At 37.2% G+C, this 17,860-nt stretch overlaps 2 protein-coding genes and 1 long non-coding RNA gene across 7 annotated transcripts in view; 1 reads left to right on the top strand and 2 right to left on the bottom strand.

Annotated features, from left to right (window-relative positions):
- Window positions 1-12: 12 nt before the first annotated feature.
- Window positions 13-1,174, bottom strand: LOC149690873 (deoxycytidylate deaminase). Its single transcript, XM_089870764.1, has 5 exons — window positions 1,022-1,174; window positions 684-925; window positions 439-574; window positions 168-381; window positions 13-104 (listed from the first exon to the last, which is right to left on the bottom strand). The coding sequence occupies exons 1-5, from the start codon at window positions 1,038-1,040 to the stop codon at window positions 56-58; spliced, it is 660 nt and encodes a 219-aa protein (XP_089726890.1). The 5' UTR covers window positions 1,041-1,174; the 3' UTR covers window positions 13-55.
- A 215-nt stretch (window positions 1,175-1,389) lies between these two features.
- Window positions 1,390-17,860, bottom strand: part of LOC149690874 (uncharacterized) — a 158,868-nt gene continuing 142,397 nt past the window's right edge. For all 5 annotated transcript variants that reach the window (XM_089870551.1, XM_089870550.1, XM_089870552.1 and 2 more), the window contains 7 exons: window positions 9,774-10,077; window positions 8,165-8,721; window positions 4,090-5,027; window positions 2,892-3,042; window positions 2,670-2,802; window positions 2,307-2,579; window positions 1,390-2,237 (listed from right to left, as the gene is read on the bottom strand). In XM_089870551.1, the coding sequence (XP_089726677.1) occupies window positions 1,938-2,237; window positions 2,307-2,579; window positions 2,670-2,802; window positions 2,892-3,042; window positions 4,090-5,027; window positions 8,165-8,721; window positions 9,774-10,077 (2,656 nt within the window). In that variant the 3' untranslated portion in view covers window positions 1,390-1,937. The remainder of the gene's footprint in view (window positions 2,238-2,306; window positions 2,580-2,669; window positions 2,803-2,891; window positions 3,043-4,089; window positions 5,028-8,164; window positions 8,722-9,773; window positions 10,078-17,860) is intronic.
- Window positions 3,789-4,643, top strand: LOC149690875 (uncharacterized). Its single transcript, XR_016383827.1, has 2 exons — window positions 3,789-3,913; window positions 3,977-4,643. It is a non-coding gene; the product is annotated as an uncharacterized LOC149690875 (long non-coding RNA).

Genomic DNA, 17,860 nt, shown 5'->3' on the forward strand with positions numbered 1-17,860 from the left:
TAGAACTTCAAATTTATAATAAAATTTATTTTTATTATATTTTAAAAACATGTCATCATGTTTTAAAAGATAAAGTTACTTCATTTGTTTTAGGGATATGTTGCCTATAAAACAAGTTAATTATTTAATAATTAACTTAATTTTAAATCCAAACTTTAGAAACTTACTCGTACGAGACTCCAGCCATATCTAACATTCTTCTAGCAGCTACATACTTAACTTTGTCATGATTTGCACCATCTAAATAAATGATCTTCGACAAACCCGACTGTATAATAACTTTGGTACATTCATTGCAAGGAAATTTGGTGCAAAACATAGTGCAGCCTCTAATATCGGCTGCGCTTTTGTTAAAAATAGCATTCATTTCTGCATGACACACTTTGAAACCCAAATCATTAGGTTAATTAATTAATTATACTTAATCCATTAACTTACCATATAAAAATTTAACTTCAAGAGGATCAGTTGAATATTTATTCCACGGCATTTTATCGTCACTACAACCAGTTGGCATCCCATTATAACCAGTTCCAACTATTTTGTTATCGTTATTTACAATGCAAGCACCAACCTGTGATTAAATTTAAGCTTTTAAATTAAAATTAAGCAGTCTACAACTGTTTATAAACATAGAAAGCTTGAGTTCTAAACTTAATTAATCAGGATTAATAGATAATTACTTGGGTATTTGGATCTTTACTTCTATGCGCGGATAACAAAGCAACTCCCATAAAATAATCTGCCCATTGTAAATAATCCTTACGTTTTCCAACGATATTCAAATTTTTGATTGAGTCACAAACATTATCATCTGCTTGCTGCATAGTGGTAGACAAAGGCTTAACTTGAGATTCTAATTTGTCTTTCCCAAAGCTTCTCCGAGTAACTTTTGTAGATAAAATACTATACAAACGGCGTCCGACTTGTAAAAATAAATAAAAGGATTAATATTTTAAACTACATTTATTAAATAAGAAGCTAGAAAACCGGGACACGTGTTACAAAAACACGATCTTACTGAGTTTTGGCGCGCTCATTATCAATTCAGTTCAGTTCCACGTCACCACGTGTCGTGGAAACAAAGAGCGTACTCTTTTCGGAATTTCGAGTGGTACGTGTAGAATACCAATTTTTAATTTGATACTACTACAGTGTGCCTAGAGTTAATGAATAATGATACGCAATTAATTCATAAACTTAGAATTTCTAGTTCCATTCTCAAGAGAGATGAATCTATTAGTTTTTAATATGGTTAATAAAAGATTAGTTGAAAATAGTTACGACGTTAAATCGTTAAGCCTACTTGTCTGGAACATCCGCCATTTTGATTCTTTTTGAAACGTTTCCTAAAGGCAAAAAAGGACAAAAAAATTAAGATTTTCTCGATAACTTTTCCAAATATTCAAGGCTTTATTCTTTAATATTAATCAACCCTCATTTTGTGTTGTTTTTTTTTTTGTTTGTTTTTCTTCTTTTTCAACTTTCTCTCAAAATTCTCAGAGAATAATGATTATCTTATTACATTATTTACAAAATATTAAATTGGGGGGGAAAGGAAAGTTTAGGAAAGGAGGGGGGGGGTGGGCAGTGTTTTTAAGAAGGGGGAGTGAAATGGGGGGGAATGGAATACTACGTAAGGGAATAGTACTAATCATGTTTTTCGACGTTAGTACACTAATTAACGTAAAAAATCGGAGGGGGAGTTGTTTATTTTAATATAATAATTAATGGATCATCATCGGAGTATTAGTGACGTAATATCCTAGATAATTAAAAATGGCACAAAAATAAAATAAAGATTAAAATTATTAATTAGTTGTGTTGCTTTTTGTTTTCCCGAGCGCCGTTTTTCTGTTGATAAATTTGATATCATCGTAAATCACGAATTGGAGTTGCCGAATTTGTTTTGTTTGTTTTATTAAAGCCTAATTAATTTAAACACTCGTGGAACCAGTTCTAGAATGGGTGCGATGCCAAATATTAGCGGTACCTCCGTTTTCCAGCGCCGTCAATTGTTCTTCTCCTAGTTTGATTTTTTCGTCCAATTCGCGAGCGTCCATTAATAATTTAGATTTCATTTTGACGAAATGTTCGTAGTCCGCGTATTCTTCGCCCGTTAAGTAACAATTCAAAAAACTGGAAACTTGTTGACTGCGACGATCTATGCTCTCTTTCAAATGACGCGCTTCTTCGTGTTGCGCGCATAATTTGTCTCGTTTAGCTTCGAGTAATCGCTACAAAAGGAACGGTAAACAATTATAATTCCATACCTTTTCCCCCGACTTCAAGGAGTCTCGTCTTACCCTTTCATCTTCGCCAATATCGGGCGGTAAACACATCAGAGCATTTTGGGCCCTGGCTAACCTCCCAGACAAGGACATGAGTAGATTAAGTATCTTCTCCATTTCCTCAACGTGAAGACGGTACTTTTGAATCTCGTTCGGTTTGGCCAACTGTTCAATTCTCGTGGCCACGTCCTTACCCAACATTTCATTTTGCGAGACTTCCTCTTGTATCGCGATTTGCTCCAATCGTAGTAATTCTAGTTTCTTACTAATGCTGGCTATCAAATCCTCCTTAAGATAGATAGTAGTAAAGGTTAAACAAAGGTTAGTAAAGGTTAAATAAGGGCCACTAAGGTTTATAAGCATTTCACGCGTGTTTACCTTCTTTTGGTCAAGTTCTCTATCGTTTGTCCAATCTTGCCTATTGATATCTTGTCCGTAACGATTTAAAAGTTTAGCTTTGGGTTCTGACGTCGTAAAGTAGGCACTATTAGCGGGCAAGTTAGATACGTCCCTACATAATTACAGTTCAAAGGTTAAATACGCGTCAGGAAGATAAAAATCAAGAAAATAATAAAGATAGACGAGGGGACGCAATCTTACCTATTAACACCGTTAGTGTTGGCTATGGTATTATTCAAGGCGTCTTTGGCCAAAATGGTCTGGCGGTAATTACGTTGACCGTTACGTTGAAGGTCCAAACTAAACAGACCCTCCATATAGTCGGACATTGTTTTATGCTCTGGAGCCGGAACTATAATACAAAATAAAAAACATGTCGGAAATTTAATAATCAATAAACCTAAAAGAAATGACCATTGTTCTGTCCATAAAATATATATTTACAATATTTCTAAAGGTCCATTTACAAAAGCTGACGAATGAGCTAAACATTTTAAGCAAACCTTTGTTCTAGATTTAATATAAAGGCGCCTTTATGAAACAAAGCGTGTATTTGAAAACAACCCTCATGTGTCAACAAAAATTCCATGTTTTTATCTCCCCGAATCGGAGTAAATAGAAATATTTATAAAAGTCAAATCATTGTTGTTGTATAGAGATTATATTATCGGGTAAATTCCTCCCGTACGCGTCACACACAATGCTTCAATGCAAATTCTATCAAGGTCTACAAAATGAACAACGGCTTTTGCCTAATTTAGGAAAAAACCGTATTTGATAGTAAAATATCTTAAATGATTAAGGCGTTAGTTACTTCCCGTCACATTCATTAAGTTTTAAGATTCAAACAGGACGTCGTTTTATAAAAAAAAAAGTACGAGGAAGTTGATAGTAGGCCTAGTAAGAAAGTAGTTAGATTCAATTACACTTGACATTCGAAGTTGACAATGGAATAGATTGTACGATTAGAAATAAATAATTTCAGAGGGTATTGTTAATTATGGTGGTTCGACAGATTAAATTTAGGGAATTTCAAACGGGTTTATGGTTTCAAAAAAGGTCCCGAAGCCTTTGATATCAACTAGTTTGACTGGTGTCTCTACTGAATTAGAAAAAATACATAGCGCCTCAATCATGAGAACCAAATTTCGGAAGTAGATAATTTGGGTGTATAAAGATGCCCTTCGGATATGTCTTGGGTTCAATATTGAGGGGAAACGGATGTAGGCCTCTTTGGCTTGTTAATTATTTAAGAATTAATACGCTTAATTAGTTTTTTTTAAGAGATTAGAAATATTTTTGGCTTAAGGGTAATGGGGTCCAGTACGTATCTTGCTCGAACCCGAACTATGGACGATTGTCACACGTAAGTACATTAGAGAAATTTGGGATAACTCACCTAATAATCTTTTCAACGTCGCATCTTTGCAATAAGCCGCAAAGTCCTGACTGAGTTTATCGCAATCCAACTCTTCTCGCGTCTTCCTAACTTGTTTCCTAGTAAGAGAAGGCGTCCCCGTTGTTTGCGTGGCCGAATTAATTCTGGGTAACCTTTGATGACGCGAACTGTCCGACGACGAAGAAGAACTGGAGGAATCGCTGTCCGGCGGCGAATTAACGACGTTTCCAATGACGTCGCCCTTGTTGCTTTTATGACTCATTTCGGCCACGGGAGATACTGCCGGCGTATTCCCGTTGGAAGGTGTTGACCCCGATGACGTAGATCCGGTCATACTAGTCGGAGACGCGTCACCGTTGGACAAAGATACTTTAGACTTGATATGGACGTCTTTCACGGGCGAGGTTGACGTTTCCCTCAGTTCAGCTTGACTAGACACTCTGGGGGAAACTCTGGCCACTCCGCGTGACGATGACGTAACGGGATGAACAGTTTCGTTTAAATTCTTATTCTTTTCGTTTTCTTCTATTGTGATTTTAGCTTCTCGTTCGGAATCATTTCGTATTATATTATCGAGAGGGCTGTTGCCCCTGCAGGCCAGACTGTTACGATGGTGACTCGAGGAATAACCATTCGGTAGGTGAGCCACGGATTTGACGGGCATGGATTCCGAATGGAAGATAACGGTCGGAGCGTGTTTACGGATATGTACCAATTCCCAGGAAGACGGCGATAATTCACCGGTATTGCCAACAACCAACTCTCGCTGTTGTTGTTGTTGTCCTCCTGCAGATTGTCCCGTGTCACCCAGATACTCCGGATGAGGAATCGGGGGTGGAGGCGAGGTCGGCGACGCTCGACGATATTTACCATCGAAACCTTGACGGCTTAGTTTGCGTTCGCTTCGATATGACATGTAGGAATTTTTCGGGTAGACTCTGAAATGGTACCAAGAAAAAAACAAGAACTTGTAAATCGAGTCCCGACTGAACCCTAACCTTAACGAGAATCTAGTGACGCTGGAAAAATAATAGTTAACACCAAAACAACGTACGCCGCCTCCGATGTTGGCCGACGGTAGAATAATAATAATAAAAATTCAGCTATTCAAACAATAAAATAATTTATACAGCTATTAAAAGCAACAAGCGTCGGGGTTGGACCGACCATACGCTAAGCCTAAAAAATAATCAATCCAGACACGCGAGCTATAGCGTCTCTTGGAAAACAGCCAATAGTAACTTTAATGTCATTGGACGAACGCGTTTAAGAGGAAGTTGAAACGAAACAACGTAAAAATTACTTACTACTATCCAAGAATTAAAAATTAAACAAATATATAAACCAAGAGCTTAATTGACCGAAGATAATTCGATAAAGGCTTGTGTATACAACTGCGGGTGGAACATTGCCTCGATTGTTTGACTCAGGGAAACAATTACAAGCCTGAGGATTATTCTAAAAACTAGAGGCGTCTTAAACCGTCCGAATTTCTGTCGAGGTTAGGATATTTTTACAACTTCCCTCTAGCTTGCTTAAAGGGCTTTGTTTAAAATTAAAACAATAGAACATTTAAAACTTTGTTCGAACACAGATAATAATCAATATATTACAAAAGCTACTAGAAAACCATATAATTAAAATTAAACCCAAAGAAAGACTAGTAAAAAAAGTTCATACTAACAACGTAAATGTCGTCATAGCAATTTTCATAATCATCTTGATTTGAATGGTCAAAGAAATCCCTTGGAATAAACGCGACCACTGACCTACCTACACAGATAACAAATACCAATAACTAAAATGACACACGAGACGGGACGGGGCGACGTATTGAAGTCTTTTAAAATAATCCGCTACCGAAGTTAAAGAAGTTTAAGCGTCACCAATTACTCGGAACCAAACCGGAGATACGATACCATTCATTCGAAAACCCATTTTACGAGAAACTAAATAAAATTCCTTTTAAAAATTTTGAAAGAAACGCTGCGCAGGAACTTCTTAAAGAATTTCCCGTGCCAAGAGCGAATTGCCCAAACGAGTTTTTCACGTTTCCAATTCGAATTATAATATTCCTTCCTTCCAAATAAAATTTAGGTATTTCCATTCCCCCCCCCCCTTCCGTCTTACTAGCAGCTCCTTTTAGGTTTATATGGTTTCCCCAATTAAAGGGAATATTAACGCGTAAATGAACCAGTTCCCCAATTAAAGGAAATCATAACTCGAATCAAACTAATTTAATATCATTCATGGCAGGTAATATTCCATTTAAACCGAGACTTTAATTGACCATCCATTTCTAGCGCAGCTTCATTTATCCCGGAATATATTTCTCGGTAATGTTCAATTGGTACAGAAAAACGGAAGTCGGGGTTGGGAAGGATAGGGGCCACGGATTTTTTTAGTTTCTTAATATTTTTTTTTTAATAAAATAATTATTTTTAATATAAAATCAACCAGAGTGTATCGGTCAACCTTTGGGTCACTGCGTGGCTATTTTATTTTTCCGCGTAATAAATAAACGCTAAAATGGTCGCGAAATTAATGTAAATAAATTAAATGCACTTACATAATCATTCGAGTCTTACTAACACGCCTTACAAGCTTATATCCTTCTACGAAAATTCTTAGATTATTCATGATTAACTTTAAATTTTTAATTAAGAACTTCGACGCAAAACTAAAACCGATCGGAGGTTTCAAAACTGTAAACCGTACCGTTCAAGTATCGATCGACAATTAAATTCTGGGAAGCATTTTCGATTAATTAATTCCACGAATTAATATTAATTACCAACCTCGAGAATTGTTATTATTAAAACCCAAAAGCCCTTCCCCTTCGCGGTTTCCGTTCATTTTTTTTTCCAAAACAGAATGGAATGAAACGTAAATAATAATGACGTAGAACTAATTGAGATACCTCGTAGAATTACTAATTAGCTCAACCAAGGAGACTTTTAGAAATGTGTGGTGTTATTCTTTTTTGGCATTCGCCCTTGCTTATATTATAAATATTATTAACTTAATCTGCCAATAAAATAATATGTACTTAAACACGATTATAAAATTAGGATAATTTTCACCCTCAGCTAATTATAAAATTCCTTTCCATGGCGTCAATTTAAAACCCAATTAAAATTAAAATTGTTGGTTTTATTTTTTTAAGTAAGAATTTTATTCATAAATAATTACCGTTATTAAATTTTTATGACGTAATATTAAAATTGTAGATTCGCTAATCACATGTCTGATGACATCACCCCCAAGTTAAAGTACGCTCAATTTAAAATTAAAACCGAACATTAATGTATTCACAAATCACGCGATTTTACCCAATTTCTATTGGCGATTAAATACGTTCGTACGAGAGAACTAATGAAGTAGCAATTGCTCTAATTAAATCGTAGATACGAGAAATATAGGTATCGGGTCCGTTTTAAGTGATTTGTGTTCCCTAATTAGGGTTAAAAAAAAAACTACAATGTTTCATTGATTATTTCAGACGGATAAAGAAATTAATTCCGCTATCATACGCAGCTGATTAACGATAAATTAATCAGGGGAGACTTATGAAAAACTAATTACAAGGGAAAAGTTAGTTTACGTCGCGGAATGAATTATACAGAGGGATTTGACAGCTCCTGGTATACGCGAGGGTATAAGCAGAGCTTTCCTAGTTTGACGTCAGGGTTACGATGCGGGTTATGTTTTGGAAAGTTTTCCCCGAGACCCTGATTAATTGAAATTAAGTTTGTTATCGTGCAGAGCGGCAGCCTACGTAAATATTAAACCGATAATACCATACAGTGTTAGCGTGATTCAGCGCTAATTCTGTTTATAACGACGTTCTCTCTCTCTCTCTCAAATACGAGTGTAATTTGAAACTTAACTAAAAGGGTTTGATATCGATAAACTTTCATCAACGTAACCCTGACTTTTAAAATCCTGTTTACGATTATTAGTTTCGCTACTATGACCTCTAAGCGACCTTTCAACTATCCCTGTGGTAATATTATTAACGTGAAAATTACTTGGAACACAGTCATAAGCAAAATCAAGAGAAAAGAAGACTTACAATGGAGTTTGGCTTCTGACTGTCTTGTCCATATTCTCGTTCAAATCTGGAGGAGGAGGAGGTAATGGTTCATCAAAGGGTAGAACCTCTCCCCCTGAATTGGACGGTGGCGGAGGCAAAGGAAGATCGGGGCTGGAACAAGCGGAAGTAGTCGTGGTCGAAGCGGAAGTAGGAGGTACCACCGGGCCTTGTCCGTTACGCTCGCTACTGATACTAGCGCGTTGTCCGCCGTTGCCGACTCGCGTGGCGCAAGTACTCGTAGAGGATGATGACGTAAGTACACCGGTTGGACTGGAAGCCGTACTCGAAGTCGAGATACCGTTACCGTAATCGCGTCTGTGATTGGCCGGTTGTAGTTGGATATCCTGACGATGGTGTTGAGAGGACGCGGCAACGCGAGCCGCCGAGGCTCGGTTTGATTCCTCGTGGATTCGCTCGAGTTCCTCGTCGTCTTCAACCGATAATCTTTTTAAACCGGCGATTTGACGCTCTTCGGTACTGGCGACGCCATCGTGACTAAGATTCTCGTTGCCGTTACAGTTCAACGATCCAACCACCTTTCGAAGATACGGTCCACCAGACACGTACGGACAGCGAGCGACACCCAACAAGAAATGAAACAAATTGAACTTGTTAGACAAGATTATCATATACGTCTAGTTTCTTAGCACACTGCCACCAACAACAACTAACTACTAACGTTGTTTGTAATCACGAAATTTAAATTTTTCTTTGTTTAATGAGATGATGTACGCGCCGGTTTGTTTGGAACGCGTAAGAGTAAGGGTGGGTAGAGTTCGTGTTGTAATAGCAGTTGTCAAGCTTGACTAGTCTAGGGGATAATGGGTCGATTACGCGGGCTGCTGATTCACTAAAACCGACGTGGGATGTTTTGAGGTTTATTTGATATTTGACAGATGTACGTACGTAGATGATTACTAAAACTTGAAGGTTAAAAACATTGAAGGGATTAAGATTTCTATTTTTACACGGACTTTCGAAGAATCATTACCCGAAAATCCCCTTTGACGGCGACTAAATCTACTTCATTGACATTTCTTCAAATTAAAAAAAATGTATATAAACAAACCAGACACGTTTAAAATTCTTATTAAGAATCGGCAAGCGACTAAATTCCAACGAAATAATTGCGACACTGAGCAATACGAAAAATATTACAAATTTCCGCGGCAGAAACTAAGATGAGAAGGGGGTGGGAATGAAATTTAGAAGGGTTGAGGGGAAAACGCGGTTGCCGAGGCTTAAGAAAGAATATCCGTTTGGAAAGGAGCCAAAACTAACAGTAACGTAACAACAGGCTCCTCCAGTTAAAAATAAAACTTGAAACAAAAGAAAATGTCCGCGAGCGATTTGAAGGAACAATGCTTTTAAATATCAGCGGGGGTTGCGTGGCTGACTCCCTTTAGAGCGCCAGACAAAGAATTTCAATGGACATCTTTGATCGAAGAGCGGGCGCTACTTCGTTGGCGCCAACGTGAAGAGTTAACTTTGATTAGGGAATGAAGCTAGGAGACGCATTCGTCGAAATACTTCAACGCTAAGCCTAACTAACTGTCAGAAAAGTGCGGTATCGTCCGCGTATACTGACCTTTTGGGTGGTTGGAGGCGATGGCGGGGGTAATGGCGCTGGCGGTCTGGAAGGCGGATTGGGCGGTGGTGGAGGGGCGGGTGGCTTGTTGATTCTCTTGGGGGGCAACTGTGGCGGTTTCTCCCCGTGGAAGCTGTCCCGGTTGTTGTGATGATTATTGTGATGAGTTTCCGACTTCTTTTCGAGGATGGTCACGCCGTCACCGGTGATGACCTTGACGGTGGAAGTGTCCCCGTTAGAGTGACGCACCTCTTTCAACTGCGCCTTCCGAGCTGACTTGTTCGACCGGAAGTAGTTGGCGGCGCTACAAAGAGACAGATAATGGAAAGACATCATTAGATAAAGGTTAAGAACTTAAAACTGCTGGGCAAATGACGCGTAACAACCCATCCACATTAGGCTTGGCCTAATGAACTACATTTAAACCGCAAGAATTTAGTACGTAGCTACGTGTTTAGAGATAAACTAAGTTAATAATAGCAATCAGGCGCTTTTAACGCATCTAGAGCGAGCGGGAGGAATCTGCTTAAAGAGGCGATACTCCTTAATTTGTATAAATTTTAACACGATAAGTAACGGTAGATACAGTCCCTTCGTTAAGCCTAACGATCGTTTAAATTATGAACGGAGCGCGTTTGGGGAAAATTCAGAGTTCAGGCTGCTGGTAAGGCTTACTCGCGGTTTCGCTCGCCCTATAGTTAGTTGATGCCCATACTAGTTTTAAGGGGTTCTCTCTCTCTCGTCCGCAGTTCTCTCTCTAAATGGGTAAAGACATCATCATTATCGTCAGAGGCTAGCCTTAATTGAATAATAGATAGGACTGGCGTAACCACCACGCATTCAAACTAAGAGCCAGGCCTGGAAACTAAACACGAATTTGATTTAGATAAAACCGAAATGACTTCCAGAGAAGATATCATTTTGTTAATGCAGATATGATATACCAATGATGAGAAGAAAAAATAAAAAAAAAACCTTATCTTCTTTAATGTAACAAAACTAAGGAAGATTACGCGTTAATTTAGTTTGACATAATAATAAAAATGGTATCCCGTAACGGGTCGGTAATTACTTCAACCATTAAGTATTAATTTCCCTTATTATTCGCGACCTTTAACCCCTAAAAAGTATAACCTTGAAAGGCATATACGATCCTGACGGGATAAAAAATCTTAGGGTAAACCATAAAATAAAATAAAATGATTGATGGATAGTTTGAAAAAGTATCTATAAGGGCGTTGAAACCCCAAAAAAGGTAAACCATGTGACCACCTTTTCTTATAACCCTCAACTTTAAAGAAAGGAAAAAAGGACCATGATTTATCACCTAAAATAAAGCAAAAACAAAACCCATAACGCCCCAGTGGGGTCTGAAGGATTCCTATCATTTCTGGAATGTTATGATTTTGATAAGAGAGTCTGAAATATTTCATACCATTTTATTTTATTTTCGAGTCCAAGCTTGGGACTTTTATAAGCTCTTAAAAAAGAAAGAATACAAGTCTTTTTCTCTAAACCTAGTTTCTGTTCGCGAGATTTTAGGGTTAAACAAAAACCCCTTTCCCAAAGAAATCTTTATCTTTATCTCTGTTCAATCTATTTTAATAAATAGGCATAGCGAAACGTTACGTCGAGTTCCAACCAACCAAGTACTTATCCAAATACTTTATTAATACGTCGTCCCAGGTGGCAACGAAAACTCGCAACCATCCCCTATCCTGACTTAGCTCCCCCAATTTTTTTCTTGCTACAGAGCGCAACTTCTCCCAATGAGAAAGCTATAGGGGTTGCGGATGGAAAGAAACTGATTGAAAGGAAAGAGCTAAGAGAGCTTAAGACAAACAAGAATGGATGTATTGCCTTTGGGGAAAATAGAAACGTGGAACCGACTTGCAGGGGGCATTTCCCCCCCCCCTTCAAGGCATTTACAAGAACAAAAATCTGTACCGAAACAAACCCTAAGCTAGGTAGGCCTAATCGAAGAGAACGAATGAATGAAAAACACACGGTAAAAGTTGGTCGAACTACAGAACAATCATTCCAGTTTAAGACTTATGTGTACTTCAACTATTAGTCCTTAATATCTTCTAGCAGAAATTAAAATTGAGCCCAGATTAAATTCTCTCACTCATTTCGAATTCTTGATAAGTCTTAAAAGCGTTAAATTATATTTGATCTAGAAAATGGAGGGGGGGTGAGGAAACTAGCAGCTAGCTCTTAAACTCAATAATAAGAAGAAAAAAATTCACTTCCGACTGAAGGGATTAAACGGTTTATTTGCTTACATATAACTGAAGATGAGAATGATCCTCGACTAAACGGTACTACCTCTTGGGATGGATGGATGGAGGGATCTTTACTCTTTTAGTGTATAGGGGCCCGGGTATCCTTTCCTCTCTCCGTTACTGAGAAGCGAACCCTCGAGTTACCCCGCATGAAGAGAAGCTGTCCCCAAACTGCCATCCACGCACGTAGCCATGCAGCAGGGTACTCGTCCCTGGAGGCAAAAGTTCCAAGCTCTTCTTCCGGCCCGTACCGAAAGAGTACAACATACTATTGTTCCGATACGATAATCCTAAAAGTCCCCTTCTTACGGCAGATATTCATAGAGAAGTATAAGTGCACTTCAAAACGCTGCAGCACACGGACGACGAGCCAGAACCGAGTGTCTTTATTTTTAGTATAGTTTTCCCCATCAGTTAGTAGCTAAGCCTAGATCGGGCCTAACTCCTACCATTCCTCGTGTGCAAAGTTTATAGAGTCTTCTCGTCCGTGCACTTAGGAAGGAAAAAAAATCGGGCTCATGTTGAACCATGTTTAGCCATTTGCAAACATTTCTCGTGAAGGCACGTGTTTGAGTCTCAAGGTTAGGTTCCAACCTCGAGGGGTTCTAGGCTAAGTGACACAACATACAATACTCTTTTGTCTTTGCCAAAGTTTTTTTTTTTAAAAAAAAGGAAAATAATCTGGCCCGGGGCTGATGCGTGAACTATTTTTGGCAATGACTACTAAGCCTGAAGTTATTTATCCCCTCTAACCTAAGCAACAAGGAGCTTTGGGAATATCCAAAGTTTGAATAATGTTTATGAACATTGCAAAATGGGGCCACTGGAAGACTGGAATTCGAGACAATAAAAAACAAATTCAACTGGACATAAACAGAAAATTGCTTCGATATTGAAACTTAGATTTAAGAGTTTTAAAGGGAGCCATTTTAATTACACCATGATTCAATGATGACTTCTATTGTTCAAAAGTCGAAAACCCATTTGATTTTCTAGGTCAATCAATTCAAAATACCTATTTAACTTAACGCGGGTGGGCTATTGTTTCTTAATTACTTTTCAGGAGCCAATTAATTACGAACGTATAGTTAAAGTTTTATATATATGTATATAGCAAAATTACTAATTTAATAGAGATGAGGCCGTGGATGGGGTACGTTTTTCAATATTTTTCAAAAAGCTATTCATCGCAAATTTTTCCGTACGTTTGCTCGTGAACAAGTTTCCCATCATCTAGTATAGACTCTTTATTGAGTCTCTTACAATCCAAATCGATTAACCCAAATTCGGTCTCCTCCCGTTTTCATACTAGCACATTCTTTTAAAACAGTAAAAAAATAAAAAGAGAAGTTTTAAAAATTGGGGCCTTGGTTTTGGGGTTTTATCTTTTTCGGCATGGCGGAAGAGTTTCAATTCTCCCGCGGTAAAGAGAACCCTCTTTGTTTTCGATCCTTCTCTATTGTTTAATAGAGATCCGTGGTTCCCCAAAATTGCCTCCAAACTTAAATTCAAAAGAATGGTCCTGCATGGGTATTTATATGAAAGCTGGGCCATGCATACATCTCGCAAAGGCTTAAGTTAAGAATCAATCCGATGGTACAGAGCTTTTCCCAAAATTTTAAACCTATGAATTGATTCAATTATCTCCTAACAGTAAAAGAAAAACACTTAAACCAGCTTAGAAACAATAAACACTTAAAATTTAAATAGGTTTTTAGTTTAATGAGTGTCGGGGGAAAACCCGTTATCGCTTAGAAAACAATCTATAAATAGAAACACAACTCATTCGGTTTCTACAATCACCTAAGCCTATTTTTAAACAATGCAACCCTATCTTCTACTAGCACTGAAACAAAAATGAACTCAAACCTAATTAAAAAATAAGAAACGTACCTTCTGAAGGAATTTTGAAGTCTCAATAAAGGCATTTTAAACACAATTTTCTTTATATCCTTTTGGGTTTTTAAATCGTCGTTTAAGTTTCGTTTAAATTTAAAATCATTCGTTTTAAATATTCGTTTAAAAGGATTAAAGAAAACAATTCAAAGTCGCCGAGGCTTAACTAAGTTCCTACATTTATTCCTCATGATGGTGGCACGATAGAAATGCTACTGAAAAGACTTCTTTAAAACGGTGAATGCATTTCGCCAGAGCACCTCGCAACCAGGAATGTTTTTTTCTTTCTTTCTTTAAATGTCGTCACTGACGTAATTAAAAGTCACTGGGCGGGGTACTGAACGACTAATGTTATATTTAGACAAGTAACATTGGGGGCGAGTATAGGGGTTGTTTAAAGTGAGGATGAAATGATTATTTTCCTATAGCTGTCAAAAAAAAAGTTTACTAGAACTATTTGGATTAATTGTTAATTCCAAATGAGTTAGTGAAATAATTAGAAGAATCTCCTCGAAATTACTTCACCCTCTCTTTAAAGTGACGTTGAAAGCCCGTTAAACTTCACTTCAGAAGAAGTAACAGTCGCTGTTCAACTCTACACAATCGAACCGTTTTCACCTGTCCCCGAGTTAGTACGTAACCTAATTACTACTCAGCCTTCATTAAGAGTGCAAAGTTGATTCTGCGCGACTCGAGGAGTCTCGCTTAGAATACTTGAATGGTAGCCAAGAAAGCGGGGAATACGAGGTTCCTCCTCCCTCATAATTTTGAGAGGCAGTCGGAACATTATTTCTGACGCCACGCAAAATCAAAGGCAACGTTTTGTACAACGATTGTAGGTTACAACCATTAACGTTACGAAAAGAAATTATGTCGAAACTGAACTACTTTCTTTTCTATAGCGGTATTCAAACGCTTAAACCTTTGGCTATACACGATGATTCACCCCCTCAATTCTATAGGGAGAGCCATCGAGACTATAGAGGAACTCTGAAATTATTTCTGCCACGGTAGAAATTAGCAACGTCACAAACGATACCACAACGTAGGGAAAAACCATTCTGTGCTACTAATTCTACTTAAATATTTCACTATGGTGTGAAAACAATATACACCATTTCACATTCCCTTTACAACAACCTTCAAACTTAAAAAAAAACCTCCACAGCTGACAGAACTTTAAACCTATGCTTAACTAAATTTAAAAACAAAGGCTAAAAGCGGCGGTGCAAATTACTATGAGAACATTGGTGTATATATGTATACAAAACGTACGTACACTAAGCTCGGTTGAATAATTCTAAATATATCTCCTGTAAACCTTAAGCAAGATAGCGGTTTTGTTTAAGCCTAGCTCTTTCAACCACCAGAATTTCTTTTTTTTTCCAAAACAGGACTTTGAATTATTAAATACAGCATCAACGAAGCGAGAAAACGATAAATTAATAATGCATTTCGCAAACGTCTCTAAATATTAAACACGCGCTTGTCGTTTGCTTGTTCGCGAACAAATGCTTAATACGCAGATAAGTATAGAGCCACGATAAAAGGCCCGTAGTATCCCCCCATTAATAATTAATTAACTCGGATAAGGCGAACGTTAATTTTATATCGTCTCGAGATTTCAGCGCGTGGGAATCATAAACACATGGAGGATTTATACCATTTACACCAGGAGGCCTGGCTGAAAAAGACGAGTTTCTTTCCTCCAGGTAACCAGGCCTCCTGGTGTAAATGGTATGAATCCTCCATGTATACTAAATTTAATATTAAAAAGATATAACTGGAATAAGTTAGATTGTGGCTATGTAATTACAAACTAAATTATTTAGTATAATAAAAGCCTTGAGATTGCACCGCTGGGAATCACGACACGTGTTATGGGGCGGGTAATTTATGGGTATCGAGGTAACGGTAAATTACCTTCGATTTTCGGTCCTGACAAAATCAATAAGAAATAAATCTTAATATTTAAACAGATCGTCGTGTACGAAATATACAACCAAAGACAAAATAGAAAACTTAACAAAAGTGTCACCCTATGGGAAGAGACCCGTAACTATATACACGTGATATGTATTTGAATATTTAAAGAAAGTACGGTTCAACTTTACACGTAACAACTTGGCGTAACTTTATTTCCAAATTTGAATTTCAAATTAGTTTGAAAATAAATTTACCATCTTGAATGGTAAAGATTTGTGAGAGAGAGAGAGAGAGAGAGAGAGAGAGAAAATTCGCTATCCAATTTGTCTAATTTGATATTCATTTGGAAAAGCTAACACGATATAAATTTGGGAATCTAATGCTAATTTGTTTCCTAAGGCGTGAATAAATCGGAATTTAAATTTTTATACCAGCTTAAAAAAAATAAATAAATAAAAGAATTTGCGAAAATACAAAATTAATTTCGGTGACGTTTTACTGGCCCTTTAAAGGTACGATAAAACGTATAGAAAAAAGGGCTCATTCTTTGTTGACAAAACTACACTTAATTTAAAACAGAATGAAAAATAAAAAAATACCAAGTCAGAAGCCGAGTTTGTTTTGAGTGAACAAAGAAAAAGAAAATAAAAACGAAATAAAAAATATCTTTTGAAACGAAATTAGAATTGATTTTTGCTTGCGCTTCAAGAGGGCATTTGCATAATACTCCTAGTTTTTTTTACCTTAACTTTACCTGACAACACAATGAACTAAAGAATCAAGGCATCTTACACCCCCCTCCCCCCCTTAAAGGGCTAGGAAAGCAAACTTACTGTCAGTCTAATTAGTCCGAAATTTAATACAATTATTTCATCGCTGTATGCATTTTGGAAACGTCGTAACTCGGATAATAATAAAGCTACGGCGCAGTGTTTTGGGGATATGATAGTTCGAATTGTAATCTGTCCAAGGGTACCAAATACTTGGGCCTAAACTCGCAACAATTCCCGTAATTAAGCTTTCAAAAACCGTTATTTTTAGGTTCCTAATTGAGGAATCCATTAGCGTTCTTAAAATAGTATCGGTATCACTTAGTTATGATATTAATTCATTTCAAGTTAATTAATTAATCTTAACCAAATTTGGCATTTAAGCAAAAATTTAATTAATTAATATGATCTAAAGGAATTCCGCTTCTAAAAGATCCACTTACGAAAGCCTGAGTTACTAAGCCTTAATTTGAAAATTAGGCTTAACAACAAATTTCCAGCACGCGCTTTTTTTTTTTGGTTTAAAAACGAAGGCGGGAACCAAAGCTTGAAAAATAAACATTTCCGCTAAGCCTAAATCGGGCCTAAACTAACAAAATCGACCCGGAGAATTTTAATTCAAACTATAAAGAAGATGAGTAATCTTTGTATTGACATTAAAAATGACACAATGTTCAAATGAGCAGTCGATAATGGGGTGAGAGGATTTTGCGGAAACAATGGACCGTACAGTAAATTCAACAGAACGGGGCCGGGGATTAAAAAAAAAATTAAATGAGTTTTTGATAAAACACCAAGGCGGGGAAGGACAAGCTATACTGAGACCAGGGCGAAAATTAGTGGGCAAATATTTACCAAAACTGGAACATCAGGATTATCGATCAAATTCATCGGAGTTTAGAGAGAGAGAAAAAAATAATCGATTTTGAAGTAAAAAAAGGGGGAGGGGAGGGAGAAGGAAAAAGGGAAGAGATAGCTGGATGCAAGAAAGCAAAAATTATCGATTAAAAGGTAAATCGATCACACGATGTTAATGGAACGAAAAATGCACTTCGCTTGACAGCGCTAAAAGTCGAAGACACAACTAACAATGTTCGTATACCTAACCCTGCTGATCAGAAAACCCAAATTGAAATATATTTCAATTCAAATAAGTCTTCATTTTAAAAAGCTATAATTAAACAAAAAGGTAATTCAATATTCCCGTTAA

The sequence above is a fragment of the Phalangium opilio genome, unplaced genomic scaffold (genome assembly GCF_054372755.1).
Source record: "Phalangium opilio isolate 3A_F unplaced genomic scaffold, DU_Popi_V2 ptg000031l_1, whole genome shotgun sequence".
Taxonomy (NCBI): Eukaryota; Metazoa; Arthropoda; class Arachnida; order Opiliones; family Phalangiidae; genus Phalangium; species Phalangium opilio.